The sequence below is a fragment of the Pseudorasbora parva genome, chromosome 4 (genome assembly GCF_024679245.1).
Source record: "Pseudorasbora parva isolate DD20220531a chromosome 4, ASM2467924v1, whole genome shotgun sequence".
Lineage (NCBI taxonomy): Eukaryota > Metazoa > Chordata > Actinopteri > Cypriniformes > Gobionidae > Pseudorasbora > Pseudorasbora parva.
Genome location: NC_090175.1, coordinates 36169537 through 36189801, shown reverse-complemented (window position 1 = coordinate 36189801; position 20265 = coordinate 36169537). Strand labels below are relative to the sequence as shown.

Below are 20265 nucleotides of genomic sequence, written 5' to 3'. Positions count from 1 at the left end.
CGTGATTGTAAAAGCGCTATACAAATAAAGTTGATTGATTGATTGAACTTTGTTTTTAACTTGTTTCATAACTGATGAATTTTACACAGTTATTGAACTGAACTGAATCAGCACTGAACTAAATTGAGCTGAATAATTTTTATAGACTTTATAGAGCTACTTTAGCCTAGAAATCTAGCGGCAGCAAATGTAATTTGCAGCCAGGGTCGTCTAGTCACTCTCTGTTAGCTTGCGAGCTTGAAAAACCAAACTCTAGTCAGGCCAATCACATCTTGTATATGGAGTCGGTGGGCGGGCTTAACATAATGACGGTAGCGTTACGACAGTTCCGTGTGAATTCCCAGCTACTTTAAAACAAAGAAGATGACTGCTGCTGGAGTACAGCGGCCTTTCGAATCGGCTTTGGACAGCACAAAGAACAGCACTGAAGTCATTCTAAAAAAAAGGACGATGTGTTCCGAGTTTTGCTCGAACTGGTTGTAGCTGCATCCTATTGCGTGTAGAGAGAAAATGAAAGACAATTGTTTAGCTCGGATTGAGACCTGCCAATGGTGTGTTCCCAGACCCAAAATCTTGATGTGAGTCTGGCTTGTCAGACATTCGAATTTGCCTCATTTTAAGAAGCTTGCATCATTGATTGTGTTATTTTCCTGTTTATTACTGAGGAGCTGCTTTGAAATAATCTGTATTGTATAAAGTGTAAAAGAAATAAAGGTAACTTGACATAATGCCATGGCGTTTGGGTAATACTCACTGTGATATAGCGGAGAACGCACTGCCTCCATTTTTGAATCGCCTTGATTATTTTGGCCTTGATCCCTGAGAAAATAGACCATTGCATTGAAGGGTTAGTTCACCCAAAAATTAAATTTACATCATTAATGACTCACCCTTAATGTCATTCCACACCTGTAAGACCTCCGTTCATTTTTCGGAACACAGTTTAAGATATTTTATATTTAGTCCGAGAGATTCTGTCTTTCCATTGAAAACGTATGCACAGTATACTGTCCCTTTCCAGAAGGACCAGAAAGGTAATATAAACATCATCAAAGCAGTCCATATGTGACATCTGTGGGTTAGTTAGAATCTCTGTGTTTGTTTTCAAATCTCAAACAAAGAGTTAGTTTTGCAGTTTGACACACGATCTGAATCATGAAACTGATTCATAACCGTTTGATTCTTTGTTTGAGGATTGAAAACAAACCAGGAAGAGAAGACAATGCTGAATAAAGTCGTAGTTTTTGTTATTTTTGGAGCAAAATGTATTTTCAATGTTTCAAAAGATTCTAATTAACCAACTGATGTCACATATGGACTACTTTGATGATGTTTTTATTCCCTTTCTGGACATGAACAGTAGTGTGCGTACACTTCCAAACGCTCTCGGACTAAATATAAAATATCTTAAACTGTGTTCCGAAGATGAACGGAGGTCTTACTGGTGTGGAACGACATTAGGGTGAGTCATTAATAGCATAAATTTCACTTTTGGGTGAACTAACCATTTAAGACCAAGGGATCCAAAAGAAAAACTTCACACCTATCTTTACTTCTCCTACCTGAGGTGCTGTGCTTCTTGACTGAGTCTGAGCTCTTTGCCTGTGAAGTTCTCAACACCTGGCGAGTCAGGATTGGTGGAACCACTGCTCAACCTATCACTGCTCTCATATCCTGACTCTGTCCTCTGGATCGTCCAATTATCACTCCGCTGTGCTACATTTGCTCCACCTTTAGGTCTGGTCACCATCATCTGTCGCTGAGACTCCTGTGAGCTTTGACTTTCAGTCTCCAAGCGTGAGTCATCTTCGTAAATAGTCATCAGACCTTTTTGTTTCTCCTTTATTAGTCCTCTCTCATGGCCAAAGCGGCGAACACATCGAGGGCTCCCACGTTGCTGCTGCTGCTGACGTTGTTCTAGTTTGCTTAGCACACTGTCTACATTCAGGACCTCTCGCACTGGTCTCCATGAGGGCTTGGACTTGCCACGCTCGGGGAGATTTGTGGACCCATGATGGCAGAGGGATGATGAATCAATGTGACGACTGGTGCCAGTGGTCATTCCCTGGCTTGAGCGTGACTCCTGGGGTGATACACGAGGATGTACTGAAGAATGCTCAGGTCGACAGACACGTGAGGAGAGAGTTCTCTGTCTCTGGTCCGAATGAAACTTGGGGCCATTTTCAGTGGGAGAAGATGATCGAGGATATGTCATATCTAAAAAAACAAAAACAAATTATAAATATAAATAAACAGTGGTCCAGAATATAGTTGGATACCTAAGCTACTTCAAATGAATGAATGACTTAAATAACACACAATATAATTTAAAAAATGTTTGCAAATATACACATTTCAAGCTAACCATCTGACAAAAAAGATATATTCTTCAAAATCAAGACCTGTTCCGGTTGTCATATTTTATGACACTTAAGGGGAACCAACTGTACAAAAATCAAATCACCTTGACACCAGTTAATATTTAAATAATAAATATAAAAGCCTAGAAAAGTTACTTCTGGAAAAAACATCCCTTAATTCAACATAATTTGTTTACGTGTGTCACTTAATTTGACTTAATTATATGTCTAAAGCAAATACATTCTAAAATTGTTAAATGTCCAAATGCTGTAAATGATAGTTTCATGCGGTTTTTAATGTTATAAATGAACATTAATGACGTTAGATAATAGGCCAATATAATCTAGTAATATTTAGCAATATAGTTAATGAATGTTCTAAAGTGCTACCTATATGTAAAAGGATGAGAGAATTTTCACAGACCCTATAATATCTGTGATTTTATAATTATTATTATGATTTTGCTTTAACTTAACTGAAAAAAAGTTCACAAAAAAGAAACCATTAGTTAACATTAGTTATTAACAGTGAGCAATACATTTGCTACAGTATTATCTTTTTTAATATCAGATAATAAAAATACAACTGTTCACTGTTAATTCATGTTAGCTAAGGACTATTGAATAATATTAACACATACAACTTTTGATTGAAACCTATAAGGTTACACTGGTTTTAACATGGATATTAAGCCTCTTTGAACAGATATATGCTTTCTGCAGCCTGCTTAATAAGACAGATGGTTTGCTGTTATTTTGGAGGTTAGCCAGTACTCAAACATTTTTCATGTGTGTAAGTTGCCCTTAGAAGCTACGTCTGTCAGAGCAAGCGCCCCCAGCTGAAAATAGAAATATTGAATCAAAATGGGCACATGTCTTCTTTCATGTTTTCAAACTTCCAGAAAAATATCTGTAAGCTGCTATCTCAATTAAAAAAGAGTGGCTGTATATGCTGGCTTGTGAACCAAACTAAAATCTTAGTTAGGGGGGGAATCATTGCATAATTTTCAAATGGTTGATGCATATCTGATCTATGTGGACTTAAGAGTGATTCATAAAAATATAATTTAAAATGTTATAATAATATTAAGCTGATAGTGTCAAAATGTCTAATTGATCAATACAACAATATGCAGGGACATACACTCACCTAAAGGATTATTAGGAACACCTGTTCAATTTCTAATTAATGCAATTATCTAATCAACCAATCAGTTGGCAGTTGCTTCAATGCATTTAGGGGTGTAGTCCTAATCAAGACAATCTCCTGAACTCCAAACTGAATGTCAGAATGGGAAAGAAAGGTGATTTAAGCAATTTTGAGCGTGGCATGGTTGTTGGTGCCAGACGGGCCGGTCTGAGTATTTCACTATCTGCTCAGTTACTGGGATTTTCACACACAACCATTTCTAGGGTTTACAAAGAATGGTATGAAAAGGGAAAAACATCCAGTATGAGGCAGTCCTGTTGGCAAAAATGCCTTGTTGATGTTAGAGGTCAGAGGAGAATGGGCCGACTGATTCAAGCTGATAGAAGAGCAACTTTGACTAAAATAACCACTCTTTACAACCGAGGTATGCAGCAAAGCATTTGTGAAGCCACAACATGCACAACATTGAGGCGGATGAGCTACAACAGCAGAAGACCCCACCGGGTACCACTCATCTCCACTACAAATAGGAAAAAAAGGCTACACAAGCTCACAAAAAATTGGACAGCTGAAGAATGGAAAAATGTTGCCTGGTTTGATAAGTCTTGATTTCTGTTGAGACATTCAGATGGTAGAGTCAGAATTTGCCATAAACAGAATGAGAACATGGATCCATCATGCCTTGTTACCACTGTGCAGGCTTGTGGTGGTGGTGTAATGGTGTGGGGGATGTTTTCTTTCCACACTTAAGGCCCCTTAGTGTCAATTGGGCATCGTTTTAAATGCCACAGCCTACCTGAGAACATATTTAGGATGTGGTGGAACAGGAGCTTCGTGCCCTGTATGTGCATCCCAGAAATCTCTATCAACTGCAAGATGCAACTATTGTAACAGGGTGTTCCCTATCTCGAGGGAACTTCGAGCTGCGTCGAAACGCTAGGGGACACCTCTGCGTACCATGTCATGAAGCACTTGTGTAATCAGTCCAATAGCGGGATGATACGTCACGGGCGGGTGACGTCATCAACCAGGAAGCTATAAAGCACACCTGGACCAAACAGTCAATAGCTTCTGTGTCTTCACAAGCGCTCTGTGTGAATTGTATGTCCATTTATTGTGTGTGTGTTCAAAAAAAAAAAGAAAGAAAGAAATATAGCATGTCCATATAGGCGTTGTGTTCCTCCCTGCCCACGTTACATCACGGGTGGGGATACACACGAAACTATGTGTGATGTGTTTGGGGCTCGAGCATGCCCAGTCAGCTCTCGAGGGGGTTGGCTGCGAGCATTGCGAGAGACTCCCAATGCGCATATTAAGATCACGCCGGGCACTCTTCGAGGAGAGTGCTTTGGCTCGCGGTCCTCAGGGCTCGGGTCCCGCTGTTGCCGAGGCGCAGCGAAGGCTCGTGTCCTAGGGATCGCAGTGGGATCTAGTGGCGGGCTTAGAGACGAGTGATCCCCTATCTCTGCCCTTACCCGCTGGATCTCATGCCTCAGTTAGCGAGTTGGAAGCACGCTCTGCGGTTTTATTCCGCTCACGCTGAGGCACAAACGCAGCAGCACTCCAGTTCCGAGGAACTGGATGTTGTTAACGCTAATGATGATCTGCCAAAAGAAAACGACACACACACTCATAAAAAGAGGAGTTATTGGTGTAACTCGCGCTGTGTCCAGGTTAAGTTTAGACTGGCCGGCCGAGTGTCAAGAAGTTCGCCAAAAAATAAATAAATAAAATAAGAAAGAGAAAGAACAATATAATGGCGAGCAGACAGCATGTTTGAGATTACGAGGGGCTGAATCTAGTGGCTCGGATCTCGCGTTTGCCGAGGCAGCGTGTAGATCACGGGTCTACAATATAGATTCTATGACTCAATCGCGGATCTCGCGCTTGCCGAGGCAGCGTGTAGAATACGGGGTTGAGTCTAGTGGCTCAGATCGCGTGTTTGCCGAAGCATCGCGTAGATTATGGGTCTGCATCTATCATTCAGAGGCGACGATGTCTCGGGGGGAAGAGACGCTTGCGAGCTATCTCTCCCCCGAGTCACAACAAGCCGGTAAAAATAAAAGAAAAAAAGTCGGCTTTGTGGGGCATATTCGGTAGCAGATCAGGCGGCCGCCGGTTTGTATACGGCGGTTGCCCTGCAAGCGTATAAAACAAGCAGACCTGCTGGGGGATATTGATATTGAGATGTGAAATATTAAATATACATATATATATATATATATATATATATATATATAGGTCTGCGGTCTGCCAACCCTGCCACCGTTGGTGCTTCAGGGCGTGGTGGTCCCCGGCGAACATATATCTCCTTGTCCGCCCAGAAACGTAGCGGCTTGGGGATGTTCGCGCCCTCTCGTGAGGGCCCCTGGGCGGTCAGTTCGGTTGCTACCTGCCGGTTATCCGTTACAGGACACCGGGCTGACCACCCAGGAAAATCCAGAGACCAGCCTCGAGAGGCTGGTTCCCTTAGTAGATTTTCTGGCAGCGTGGAAACTTCTGCCGAATATCTCAGAATGGGTCCTGCTCACATTATAAAAAGGGTTCGGGTCACACCCACCCGTGTTCAGCAGGGTTACTCCTACGGTAGTAACCCCTGAGCAGGCTCTGGTCATGGAACGAGAGGCACAGACTCTTCTGCGAAAAGAGGCTATACACGGGTCCCTCCCCTCTGCAGAGTCTGGCTTTTACAGCCGGTACTTCATAGTTCCAAAGAAAGATGGAGGGTTAAGGCCTATTTTTAGATCTGCATCAGCTAAACAAAATGCTCATGATGAAACAGATCGTGTGTCACGTCAGATCCGAGGACTGGTGTGTCACAATAGACCTAAAAAAATGTATACTTCCACATCTCCATCCTTCCGCAGCACAGACAAGTCTTCAGGTTTGCTTTCGGGGGCGAAGCTTACCAGTATTGAGTGCTGCCATTCGGCCTAGCTTAATCACCCCACACTTTCACCAAGTGCGTGAATGCAGCTCTGGCTCAGGTGCGACTCCAGGGCATTCGCGTGCTCAACTATATCGACGATTGGCTGGTGTTAGCATAGTCGAAACAGCGGGCGTTCAGCATCGAGATGCTGTTCTCGTCCATAGGAGAGTTTTGGGGCTAAGGTTGAACGGATCTGAGCGAGATCCTGGATACCGTGAACCAGATAAAGCTAGATCAGTCACTCACTGTGAAACACTTTCAGAGAGTGTTAGGGCTGATGACAGCAGCGTCCAACGGGGTACCTTTTGGCCTGCGGTACATGAGACCCTTACAGTGGTGGCTCAGGACCAAGGGGTTCTCCCCGAGGGGAAACCCTTTTTCGCTTGATCACGGTCACGCGCGCTGCCTACGTGCCTTAGTGAAGTGAAAAGATCCTTGGTTCCTGTCCCAAGGTCCAGTTCTGGGGGCTTCTTGTCGTCGCGGAACGCTAACGACAGATGCCTCCCTAACTGGCTGGGGAGCGGTCATGAGTGGCCGCTCGACCCAAGGTCTGTGGAGCGGCCGTCAGCTCTCCTGGCACATAAACCAGCTGGAGCTGATGGCTGTGTTTCAATCACATAAAATCAAACACTTCCTCTCATACCTGCGGGGCCGCCATGTGTTAGTTCGCTCAGACAACACTTCGGTGGTCTCGTATATAAATCACCAGGGGGGTTGAGATTGCGTCGGTTGTGGAAGCTGATGCATGACATGCTAACATGAGCCCAGGGCAAGATGCTCTCGCTCAGGGCGATGTACATCCCGGGGGTCCTGAATGTAGCGGCAGACTCCCTGTCGAGGCAGGGAGTGATGCCGGGAGAATGGAGACTCCACCCCGAGGTGGTGGAGGAGCTGTGGATCCGCTTTGGGCGAGCCCAGGTGGATCTGTTTGCGTCTCGAGAGACGACACACTGTCCAGCATATTTCTCCCTCATGCATCCAGCCCCGCTGGGGCTGGATGCAATGGTACAGACGTGGCCGAGGCTGCGTCTGTACGCCTTCCCCCCTCTGGCGTTGCTCCCAGGAGTGCTGGAGAGAGTCCGCCGGGACGGGGTTCAGCTTTTATTGAAAGCCCCGCTCTGGCCGGGCGGAGTATGGCTCGCCGACATTATGTCTCTCCTAGAAGGTCCTCCCTGGGAAATCCCAGTCAGGAGAGTTCTTCTTTCGCAGGCCGGGGGGTCAGTACTGCACCGCGCCCGGAACTGTGGAAACGGTGGGCTTGGCCCCTGAGGGGGCCCAGTTCATAAACACTTGTCTATCTACTGAGGTGATAGAGACCATGTTGCACTCCAGAGCACCATCCAGAAGGAGACTTTACGCACTCAAATGGAGAGTTTTTGTCGCATGGTGTACGCACCAGGCTTTGGACCCTGTTAACTGCCCGGTCGGTTCAGTTCTTGAGTTCCTACAAGAAAAAATATCTGCAGGGTTATCCCCGTCGACACTGAAAGTATATGTGTCGGCGATATCTAGATTATCATATTCCATTAGATAATGCATCATTGGGGAAACACCCTTGGGTCATGCGTTTCCTTCGTGGTACTTTGAGGCTCAGACCTGCGGCACGCTCGAGGGTGCCTACTTAGGCAGTGGCACCCTCTTGTCTGGAGTTTGCACCAGGAATGGTAAAAGCATTTCTCTTCCCGAGGGAAGGATATGCTCCCAAGGTCCCGACTAATGTGCCGGGACCAGTAATGCTGCAGGCTTTCTGTCCGCCTCCGTTCACTAGTCAAGACCAAGAGAAGCTAAATCTGCTATGTCCGGTCAGGGCCCTAGATGCATATGTCCACAGAGCTGCCCTGTGGCGAAACTCAGAACAGTTGTTTGTGTGTTTTGGGTCCCCGAGCAAGGGAAAACCGGCTTCAAAGCAGACACTTAGCAAGTGGATAGTCAAGGCTATTTCGCTCGCTTATGAGTCGGCCGGACATCCTTCACCAATGAGGGTCCGCGCCCACTCCACTAGGAGTATGGCCTAGCGTTTCGACGCAGCTTGAAGTTCCCTCGAGATAGGGAACGTCTCAGGTTACATATGTAACCATGGTTCCCTGAGAGGGAACGAGATGCTGCGTCGCGATGCCATACTCCCGGCATGCCTGTGATCGACTTCGGCTTTTTCTAGAAGCTAGTGACTGTTTGGTCCAGGTGTGCTTTATAGCTTCCTGGTCGATGACGTCACGTATGTGGACTGATTGGACTGATTACACAAGTGCTTCATGACATGGTACGCAGAGGCGTCCCCTAGCGTTTCGACGCAGCGCCTCGTTCCCTCTCAGGGAACCATGGTTACATACGTAACCTGAGACGTTTTGGTATAGGTTCATGTTTCATGTTTTTAAGGTTTTCATGTTCACTGTCATGTTTTGTCATGCACTTCCTGGTTTTGTCATGCGTTCCCTTGTCATGTGACTCTATGCCCTCACGTGTTCCTGTGTCATGTTGTCATTGGTTTATGGGTTAATCATTGTTTACAAGTGTCCCTTGTCTTGTTATTAGCCCATGTGTATTTAAGCCCTCATGTTTGCTTTAGAGGGAATACACGTGACGTCACTGTCAGCTGGAGCGACTGTGATTATGCCCTGCTGAGTGGCAGAAAGACTGAGAGGCAACAATGGTTTACAGTGTGAATGCAGCGAATCCACGGACCCAATCGCAGTTCCGAGCTTAAGACGGACTTGATAATAGCGTGCAATTTTCTCACTCAAACCACCAACCTGCTGCTGCTTCTGCTTTAAGAGAGAAATGCTGCCCATAACTGCTTGTCTAGGATATGTAATCCTTCGTAAGAATTCGTAATAAAAGCATATTATTAGCAAAAAGGAGCTAGCAAATGATCCAGTGTGTATCTGTATTTGCACTCGTGAAATGATTACATTTCCAACGTGTTTTCGCCTCGGTGAGTAATGCAGCCAATCACAGACATGTTTGTAGATATCTACAACACATTTGTCGAATCACAGGTGTTGAACTTGGAATCCACTCACCTCTCCAGTGTTTGTTTGTCCGGGTGCTGAGTTCAGTTAACATGCGCGTAAGTGCAGACATTTTGAAAATAAGAGATTCATTGTATACCAGCTTCACTGCGGAAATCTGTGAGATTGCGTTTACTGAATGAGTGACAACTTTTAGTGATTATAAAGAGAGCACTCTTTGCATGCTCTCTGGGCAATATAATTATTATTTATTTTTTATTAATAGGTCTTGTATTCAGAATTTGAATAACTTTTGTTTTCCATTCGTGACAAGTGGCCACATACGCTTCAATACACTGACCCATCCACATATACAAGCGGGATTCACTCGAAAAATGTTTTTGTTCGTGTCAAGTCTAGTCAAGTTTATTCAAGTTAAGTCTAGTCAAGTTAGTCAAGTCTTTTGTTTGGTGTTTATGATTTGGATTAAATAAAACTGCACTTGGGTTCTCAACCTCGCCTCTCCAGTGGATCTTATGTTACACCTATCAATATGGGCCAACATTTCTAAAAAATGCTTTCAGCACCTTGAATCAATGCCACGTAGAATTAAGGCAGTTCTGAAGGCGAAAGAGGGTCAAACACAGTATTAGTATGGTGTTCCTAATAATCCTTTAGGTGAGTGTGTATATATATATATATATATATATATATATATATATATATATATAATTTTTTTTTTTTTACAAATATCCAAATTCATAGCACAAGATGCATAAAAATTGGGACATGAGACATGAAATAGCAAAAAAAAAAAGGACAGGACTACAGTAGCAAAATAAAAGTCTAAAATCGGCTTATACTAAAAGGGCTCTAGTTCTCATGAAAAGGTTTAGCAATTCATTTTTGGCATGTGGATGATGATGATGCATATTATGAGTGGAAACCATATTACATGTGCAACACAAATCGCCATGGACTGCAAAATTAAAAGAGTGCAAGGTAAAAATGGATGAGTGAATTATGGTCTACATTAACACTACAATTTGACTTAAGTGTAAATTATCATTAGAACTGCATTATTCTGTTGGATTTTTCAAGAGAAAAAAATATTATGGGCTCTACAAAGGCTACTGTCCACAGGATGAGAATTCATTTTAGATTCAGTATTTCTTTACAACTATGTATTATTCATTAACATACCTTTGTGTTGAAGAGAGTCTGATCTTCGGTAGCTTCTTTCACTCTCTCTCCTCTGTCCTCCTCCTCTGTGAGAAAAATCTCTGGAAGACTCTCGAAACCTACTGGGACTTTCTGGAAGCACTTTAACTGGTACAATAAAAAGGAAGAATCTGGTTAGATCAAAACTCTAAAGAGCCTCAGCCTTAAGTTGTAAATTTATCTTTATCATAGAATTTCTTCAAACTTTATTTCTTTCTTTAGTGAAAAAGATACTCCATCCAAATCATGTACTCACCCTCAAACTAAACGTGACGGTATTCCCAGTTGGTGAATCAATGATTTTTTAAAGGAAACAATAGGTGTCACAATTCACCAGTTGGAGTGCCCGTAGATCACCACCAGAGGGCATTCCAAACCTGACTGTCACTCTATCATAGACTACATCACCCATAATCCTTTGCCCAGACTCATCAGCACTCACAGTTTACACCTGTGTCTCATTATCCTGTTTTCCTCACCCTATATAAGCCTGGTTATTGCTGTCATTCATTGCGAAGTCTTGTTTCCGAGCATTTCCCTGGTTTCTTGCCTGTTCCTGGATAACCCTTTTGCCTCTGTCCCTGGTTTTGTTTGCCTGATTGGACTGCCTACCTGTAATGACCTCTTGCCTGTTTGTTGACTATGAGTGTCGATTAACATAAAGCTGCATTTGGATCCTACCTTCTGTCTTGGAGCAGTTATGTTACGACAGGTGTGAAAAAAAAATCTATCCAAATTTCAAGCTTGGAGTCCTCCCCTCAGATAGCATGCCAAATATGCTGGATTATTTAATTGGATTATTTGATAGTTGAACTGGGGTGGTATGAGGGTGAGTAAATGAGCGCATTTTCAATTTTGGGTAGAGTAAACATTTAACCATTGCATAGATGCATAAAATACTGTACAGGCATGAAGTAATGATGACTTACAACGATTGGTTGAAGACTGCATTGGTGTTTTGTGGGATCCCTGATTTGTTCGTTGGGAACCAGCACTCACATCTCTCACACTGTCAAGTTTCTTAGCGCTTGACAGCTGAGTGTCTGCAATAGAGCAACAGAGACCGAGATATCACAGGGATAAGCCTACATTCAATTTGACATTTTTCAAATGCATATCAAAACTTTGCAATTGCAAAAGTTCTCTTTCTTGAGTAGAAGAATTACATAGAAAATTTAGTTCAGTTTGTTTCAAAACACTAAAAGCACAACGTTTATTTAATACAGTAATATAAACTGTAAGAGAGTCTCTGGTTTCTTGACTCTAACCTTGTTCCCTGAAAACATGGGAACAAGATTCTGCATTTACATCTGCATTAGGAAAATACCTTTGACCGGTTGGGAAGAATGTGTGCAAACACAGCAAGAACTTGCATTGAGGTGCATCATCTCGTTCCCACTTTTTCAGGGAACAGGGTTATAGTCATGTAACCTGAGACGTTCCCTTTCAAAAGCTACTCTCGATGATGCATACTCTTTGGAATGAGAATACCAGTGCGGCTGCACTAGTAAGTGTCTGGTCCCCTCAAGGGTGTGTAGTGTGTGCACACGAACACTGGAGAGATCTCAGACATGAGCTTGGGATGTTGACATGTGAGCCTGGGGTGGCATGAACATCCAAACTATAAAATCTGATAAATGTGAGACATGACATACTTGCTGCAATGGGGCACTTCTTGCCAAGGCCCTGGAGGATGCTACCCCCCTGGTGGAATGAGCCCTAGATCATAGAGCAAAGTTTGACTGTGTGCATCATAGGCTAGAGCAATGGAATCCCACACTCAGTGTGACATTGTTTGCTTGGTGACAGCTGACCCCTGGTCGCGGCCCCCATAGCAAATTAAAAGTTGCTCTGACTTACGCCACTAGCTAGCGCGGTGGATGTAGGTCTGGAGAACACAAACTGGACACAGTAGTTGAAGTTTCTCCTACTCCAGCATAGTGAATGGTGGAGGACAGAAGGCTTCAGAAGGATGAAGCAGGTAATCAGAAGGAGCTTCCCAACTGGAGCCCCATTAGTCAGGGTCTGGCAAGCTCATCACCCTGAACACACCATCCTCACTGTCAAACATGGTGGTGGCAGCATCATGGTTTGGGCCTGCTTTTCTTCAGCAGGGACAGGGAAGATGGTTAAAATTGATGGGAAGATTGATGGAGCCAAATAAAGGACCATTCTGGAAGAAAACCTGATGGAGTCTGCAAAAGACCTGAGACTAGGACAGAGATTTGTCTTCCAACAAGACAATGATCCAAAACATAAAGCAAAACCTGCAATGGAATGGTTCAAAAATAAACATATCCAGGTGTTAGAATGGCCAAGTCAAAGTCCAGACCTGAATCCAATCGAGAATCTGTGGAAAGAACTGAAAACTGCTGTTCACAAACGCTCTCCATCCAACCTCACTAAGCTCGAGCTGTTCTGCAAGGAGGAATGGGCAAAAATTCTCTATGTGCAAAACTGATAGAGACATACCCAAAGCGACTTACAGCTGTAATCGCAGCAAAAGGTGGCGCTACAAAGTATTAACTTAAGGGGGTAGAATAATTTTGCATGCCCAATTTTTCAGTTTTTGATTTGTTAAAAAAGTTTGAAATATCCAATAAATTTCGTTCCACTTCATGATTGTGTCCCACTTGTTGTTGATCCTTCACAAAAAATTACAGTTTTATATATACTTTCGCAAGGCACTGTACTGTATGTATATATGTATATATGTATATATATATATATATATATATATATATATTATATATATATATTATATATATATATATATATATATATATATATATATATATAGTAATAATTGTGTCCATTTTATTTCATTTGATTTTAAAACCAGAAAAAGAGAGAGAGATTTTTGTTAATCTTTATTTTTATTTTTTTAAAGGCTGTAAAGAATTCATTGTACAGTGCCTAATAACTAATACATTTGTGGACTTCAATACATTAATAAAAAAAATATTGCCTAAAGAATTGATTATATATTCAACTCAGAAATAATGACGTACGGCTCTCCCCTACACAAAAGTATTTTTTTAAGTAAAAAGTATCGTATTGGTATGGGTATCGGCAATCCTGACCCTATATGTTTTTGGTATCGGATCGATACCAAATTTTGCATTATCGCCCACCACTACCTGTTGTGTACCTGTTTCACATCTATGTATAGCCTATCACAAGTGAGCATTCCAATGAAGTTTTGGTGTGCTTGACCACTTGCTTCATGACCCGTCAAACAAATTGTTTTCCCAATGAATGTGCAGCATCGAGTGTAGTTTCTTAAATGGACTTCTAATTTTTCATTTATATTTAGTGTTTACATGTCAATAATTGCAGTGTTCTTATTAAGTATAATTAAAACTTGTAATAATTTTCAGTAACTGAAATAAAGATGAAATACAATGAAATAGAAATATTTGATGAAAAATTAAAACTTTAATAACAACAAAAGCAAATTCAAAATATTATTAAATACTATCATTGTCAAGTCTCTGTTCGATTGATCTTTGAGTTGTGTTTGATACTGTCACATGTTCCAATGTCTCCCGCCACTTGTTTGTGTCCTTGGTTCCCTCTAGTTCTGTTCAGCTGTGTTTAGTGTCTTGTTTCTGTCTCCTATTTAAGTTCCTCTTTTTCACAGAGTCTTTGTCTAGTCACTGTTATGCTAAGTTGGATTCCTGTTGCCTGTTTTGATTAAAGTTTGTTTAAGTCTGTATCGTGTTTCTGGTACCTTATACCTCAACATTTGTTACAATAATATTATATAAACAATACCAAATAACACTGATACATTGTAGATATTTTGCAGCATCATCAGTTTTAAAAGGATAGTTTTAAAATGTCGTCATTTACTTACTCTCATGTGGATTCAATCATTCTCTTCTATGGGATACTAGAAATTTGGCAGAAAATTCAACCCACTCTTTTCCATACAATAAAAGCCAAAAAGGGAAACTAAACCATAATTTTCCAAAAGAGCAGTGAGAATATTGTGGTAAGCTTATCCTTTTGTGTTCCACGAAATAAAGACAAGTCAGATAAGAACGAAACACGAGATGACACAAGGGAGAGTAAATGATGACTGGCCTTGACTGTTAATTGTTGTAATATTTTGCAAAATACAGTATTTGTAAGTAACAACAACATTTATTTAGTCATAACTCATGTCACAAGGGGCATTTAATGTGATTAGTATATTGACCTATTTTAATTCGCAGAGAAAGGCTTTTACAAATTGACTCTGTATCTCATCCAAGAGAAAGTTAAGTAATCAAATAAGCCAATGCAATCTGTAACTCATCAAACAGCTTTGGGTAGAGACGGCCTGCTAAACTATATTACATCTCTGCTGTGTCTGCAAACTTCCGCTGGGAGAGAGAGAGGACAAACTTGCTTATTATGTGCTTATATAGGACATGCAGTCAGCCGTCCTAGATGTTTAAAGAGGGGGGAAATAAGCACATGGATTACTGCATTCCTCATAGATGAAGAGCAATGTGGATCTGCAGCTGTATACACATTTATTGTATAATAAATAAATCAAAAAGGGAATATTAAAAATACAGTTAAACTAAAACCACCATAAAAAACAATTGAAAATGTTTCGGATTTAAATACATTAATCAGAGTATAATCTAACTTGAAGAGAGATAGACTTAAAACTCAACAACAAAAACAAACAAAAAACTCATACAAACATGCCCTCATAATATTATTTTTTTTCAAAATAACTTCCCCTCCTCTTACAGCAACATATCTTCAATTCTCTCATGGTATTTAGATGCCACATATTTACTGGCATGAGGGGCGGGACAACCTGTCACTCGAATAAGATGACAGAAATAGCAAACCACAATGAGCCAATCATTCATTAAATTCCAGATGGACAAAATCTAAATTTTCCACGTTTATTTCCCTTTCTTGTTCGTGAAGCAGTTCCACTCAGATATACATCACAACAGGGAAGAAAAGACTAGAGAACAGATCACTAAAAAATGAGAGTTGGTGAGTTTGATCAGGGTTTGAACTATGCATGCCTAAATACTGTATATAAACATATAAAATATTAAATGACTAATTTGACTGATGTTCTCCTTTTTACTTACATTATTTTTCAAAGCAAAACTTTAATAGGTAATGCTTTTTTTAAGCCCAGAATTTGAAGCAAGTGAAAAGTTAGCAGATTTGATGAAATCATGGCACTGCAGCAGTCTATCGCTACCAAGAGAGCATCTGTTTTCTGCTAAGCAGAAGTGTTGCCAACTCAGTCTAAAGTACAGAGCTCAGCAGAGACTACAGGAACAAGCTGGCAGCGCTCCCACATTAAACATCCTTCCAAATGCACCAGAGGAACAAATCCAGGAAACGCATTAAGACCTTTCACGGTCTACAAAAGACTGAGCAACTACCAAAGATACACACAAAGGTCCAGCAGAGGAGGGAAGTTATCAAGAGGATAAATTGCTGCACAACTGCAATAGTTACCCAAGCACAACACCACCCTGTGATGCATCCCACTGTGCATAAAACTGCACATACTAAATTAAAAATAAAAATAAATTTTCCTTCTGTGGTCAGCTATTGACACAAATAGAATAAAATCAATGAAACTTACAGGAAAAAGAAAAGAAAGACACAAAATACTTACAGTTTTTCATTGGAAAATAAAAATGCTTTCCCATTTCAATAGGACTCTGTGAGTATGACAGCCTGGGGAGAATATCCATTTAGCAAATCAGTCAGAGGAAAGCAAGAACGGAAGAGTGAATGGAGGGAAAATTCGGTAGAAGGGACAAGAGAATAGCTGTGCAATGCAGAGGCCAGAGAGAAAGGATTAGGAGAGATAGAAAGAGAGAGCGCTAAAGTGAAAGGCAGAGAGAGAGAGAAAGTGCGCGTGGGTGATAATCCCTGTCCTTGGTAGAGATCAGAAACCAGAGCAGAAATCAACTCATCCACCCAGCAAATGTTTGCCATAAAATTGGGATTTGTGTTCAAACTCAGTTACGAATAGACTCTTGTATTGGATAAAAACACAATTTACATATCTCGCAGCATGCATTAAAAGTGGTCTGTACCTAATTTCCATATAAAAGATCATTCATAATAATAAAACATACTTTTATAGTGATTTGAAGAATATGTCTTGACTGATTGATTTGTTTTATTAACTTTGGAATCGACTGTATGTTTTGTCTAACAGATTGAAATTTCAATAGCCAAAATATAAAATAGTACATATTTTTAAATATAAGATTACACTCCAAGTCAAAAGCATAATAATAATAATTCTAAGGTGTGTTTTCAAGTATTAGGGTAAGAAAACGGCAATTTATTCAAGACATTTTAAGACTGTTAAAAAGATGAGCATTCTTACCTGTCCCTTTCCCATTGAGGGGGGAATTATAACGGGACCACATGGTGGTCTGTCTGGGGGCGTCTTCATTGGACACTGCGGTACCATCCGGGTTGGCATAGAACAAGAGGAGTGGCTGGAAGTGACCTCGGATACATTTAGATGCCACATCTTTCCACTTGGAGCCAATCTAGATACAAGATATTTGATTCAAGAATATGTCAGTAAACAACAAAAGGTTTAAATATCAGAGAGCTTACCACATTTTGAATTTTTTTTTGCAAAAGTTGTACTTTTAGGGCTACAACAGTTTGTCACTAGGCCAGTTACCCCTAAAAGGACAACTTTGTAGCTTATCAACCCCTAACAGATGCATTCTAGTACCTTAGAGTAGTAATATATATCCTTAAAGTACTAATGTGAACATAAGTAAATAAGGTACAAAGATGTCCCTGTAAGGGTACAGTATCAGTGACAAGCTGCTGTACCCAGTGCTTGAAATGGGCCGGTATGCACATCTATATTTTAACCTGTAGCGCAGCCTCATTATTTCTAGCGTATTGACACTTCTACTGTGTTACCGGTACTCTGACCGCCCTGGGACGGGACCCTCGGGAGTACTGGCCCTTTTTTTTCCATTACAAGGACTGGCTGTATAGAGTGTGATGATGTTGCTTTTCAGCAGTTTTTAAAAGAAGAATGAATAAAATTATTATTAACTATTATTATTAATGCTGGCACTAATAACATCTTTCTTTAATAGTTAGGGAAAACAAAAACAAAAATTAATTTTAAAGAGGTCTGCTAGCAAAGATTATGTCAGGCACTATAATCTGCTCTGGTCCTATTAAAAAAAGGTGTTGAAATGATGTGAATGGTGTCAAGAAAATCAAGTAAAACAGCATCCAGAGATACTGTAATTGCAATAGTTTGTGATGTAGACCTGGCCTGTTGAAAAGAGAATGACCTTTATCATCTATGGTGACCATTTGTTAAATAATCATAAAAAATATGTTATCTGATTTACTGGGACTCAGGTCAGAAAGCAGATAGGCTTAAGCGACCGTCTGCTCTGCTAGCTGCTCCATGATCAAGAACTGGAATCAGTTCATTCATTCATCAACCCTTCAACCCTTTTCATCTAAAAGCCCAGATCCAACACTTTTTGGAAGGTAAGTGTCAAATAATAAATTAACTATTTCACTCATGCTGTATGTATAAACATGTCTGTTTTTGGTAAATACCTCTTTCACGGTTGCATCATCAAAAAAGATCCATTTGGAAGACTTGCTGTGAAAAGCGAATGCTAGGTAATGTCGACTAGAGTAACAGATCATTCCCACCAGGTGGAGATCTCTTTTCTTGGCATTTTCATCAGTGACTCTATAAAACAGCTAAAGAATAAACAGAGAGAACAGTCAAACTGACATTTCAAACTCTCAGCGTGAGAAAAAATGAAAGACTGGGGATATTTTGAGGCATTTTGCTTAACAATGTCACATTTAGTCTACTGCAGAACTGCAATATTAGTCCCACCTATAGACTTCAATGTCTCAAAATCAAAATAAAACGCTAAACTGCCTCCAGCTCAGGGGTTCAAACTGGATGGTTTTGTCATATTGTGCCAAGGTTCATGATGTCTCCTCTAGTGTAGTGACCTAGACATTATGTGATATTTGCCTGCAGCACTCATATGACTGCTGAAGAGGAAACTAAGGTCTAACAGAGGGGAGTATGGCAAAAGATGGCTGAATTTAGCATTGCATATTTGCAACCTGCCATGTAAGCATTTAAATGTAACTATGCAGTGAGGCCAAAAATCTGACTTGAAAATATATATATATATATTCAATTTCCATTTCAAATAAATGTTTAATTAAAGTAATCCTAATTAAACCTAAACCAGCTAATCAAGAACTAGGGATTCTAGAAACGTCCTGGGGTGCGTTTCCCGAACAACCACGTTACTCACTGCTGAACTACCATAGTACGTGGCATCGTTGAAGAAATTAACTAGCTAGTCACAAATGCTTCCCGAAACCGTACTGTCGCAAATCTGTTGTTCAACCACGTTGGTTAATGATGTCACATAGTTGGTAGAGTAACAACTGCTTTTAATGGATTATTTTGAGATCGAATTCATGCTAGATTTTTGGCTATAAATGATGGACATGGCACTTAAGGACATTTTTTTATTTTTAGACTAATCCTTCCAGATTAAAATAGGCTCGTTCTTACGCACTAGAGCACGTTTGCACATGCGCACGTTTCAAAAAAAGGAGCTTTAAATCTCTTGACAAACTTAAAAGACATAAATTACATTTTTATGTATTCAAAATAAAATATATAGACTGTACTAAATGTCCGCTTGCTTATTTTGCTCAAGTTAAGGACTTAAGTCTGCATGTCATGCAAACAAGAAAATGAAAGCTTTAGCATAAGTTCTGCCAGGAAGACTCCAAGACTTCAGGTTACGTCACTTCAACTTCTATCTATCCAATCACATTCTAATACTTGGGTATAAAAGATCGGTACGTACTCATGTTTGAGTTTGCAGATGCTGACGCCCCAATTCACCTTCATCCTCCCCACCACCTCCAAGTCAAATCCTTCCCTACTCCACCCCACCACCACCACCACCAGGATGGTCCCTTCCATACCTCACCTCTGCCTTCGTCTTCAGGCAGGATATGCAGAGTCCATTCCCTCTGATTGCGAGCTACGGACGGGGCCTATGCCAAAGTACTTTATTGCTTGTTGGATTGTTAATAAATGGATTATTGTCACAGTATTTATTCTCCCGAGTCTTTCTGGCAGAACTATGCTTCTAACCACAGGTCAAGAGCTGTCGTTGCAACCACACAACTTTGCGATGCTGTTAGCGAATGTTTGTTGGAACGATGGTTTCGAGAAACAACGACTGTTTGAACTATGTTGATAACGACGGATCTTGCTACCATAGTTGGCTAACAATGCTTTTGGGAAACGCACCCCAGGCAGATGTGTTGAGGCAAGTTAAAAATGAATTCCACAACTTATTCATACGTTATTTTTACTTTTACTTGTATGCCTATCACTCAGCTACATTGGTGCATAGAGATTTGACCCTCACCCCCGAAAGATTGAGGTTTGGGCCCAGAGAGCGGATGACATCTTCAGTGAGGTCAGATTGTTCAGCATCCCAGACAAAGCCAATGGTGACGATCTCTGGGCAGTTCATCAGCACACGTCGGATTTTGATACTCTGCCCACAATTACTCTGCAATGCAAAAGAGTAAAGATCAAATTACACTGAGCAAAAT

General features: G+C 41.0%; 1 protein-coding gene across 2 annotated transcripts in view; it reads right to left on the bottom strand.

Annotated features, from left to right (window-relative positions):
• usp53b (ubiquitin specific peptidase 53b) overlaps positions 1–20265 on the bottom strand; it is a 51313-nt gene that overhangs the window by 15987 nt on the left and 15061 nt on the right. For both annotated transcript variants that reach the window (XM_067441643.1, XM_067441642.1), the window contains exons 8-14: positions 20076–20222; positions 18208–18357; positions 16985–17153; positions 11538–11651; positions 10591–10716; positions 1563–2217; positions 755–819 (exon numbers count right to left, since the gene is read on the bottom strand). In XM_067441643.1, coding sequence (XP_067297744.1) covers positions 755–819; positions 1563–2217; positions 10591–10716; positions 11538–11651; positions 16985–17153; positions 18208–18357; positions 20076–20222 — 1426 coding nt within the window. The remainder of the gene's footprint in view (positions 1–754; positions 820–1562; positions 2218–10590; positions 10717–11537; positions 11652–16984; positions 17154–18207; positions 18358–20075; positions 20223–20265) is intronic.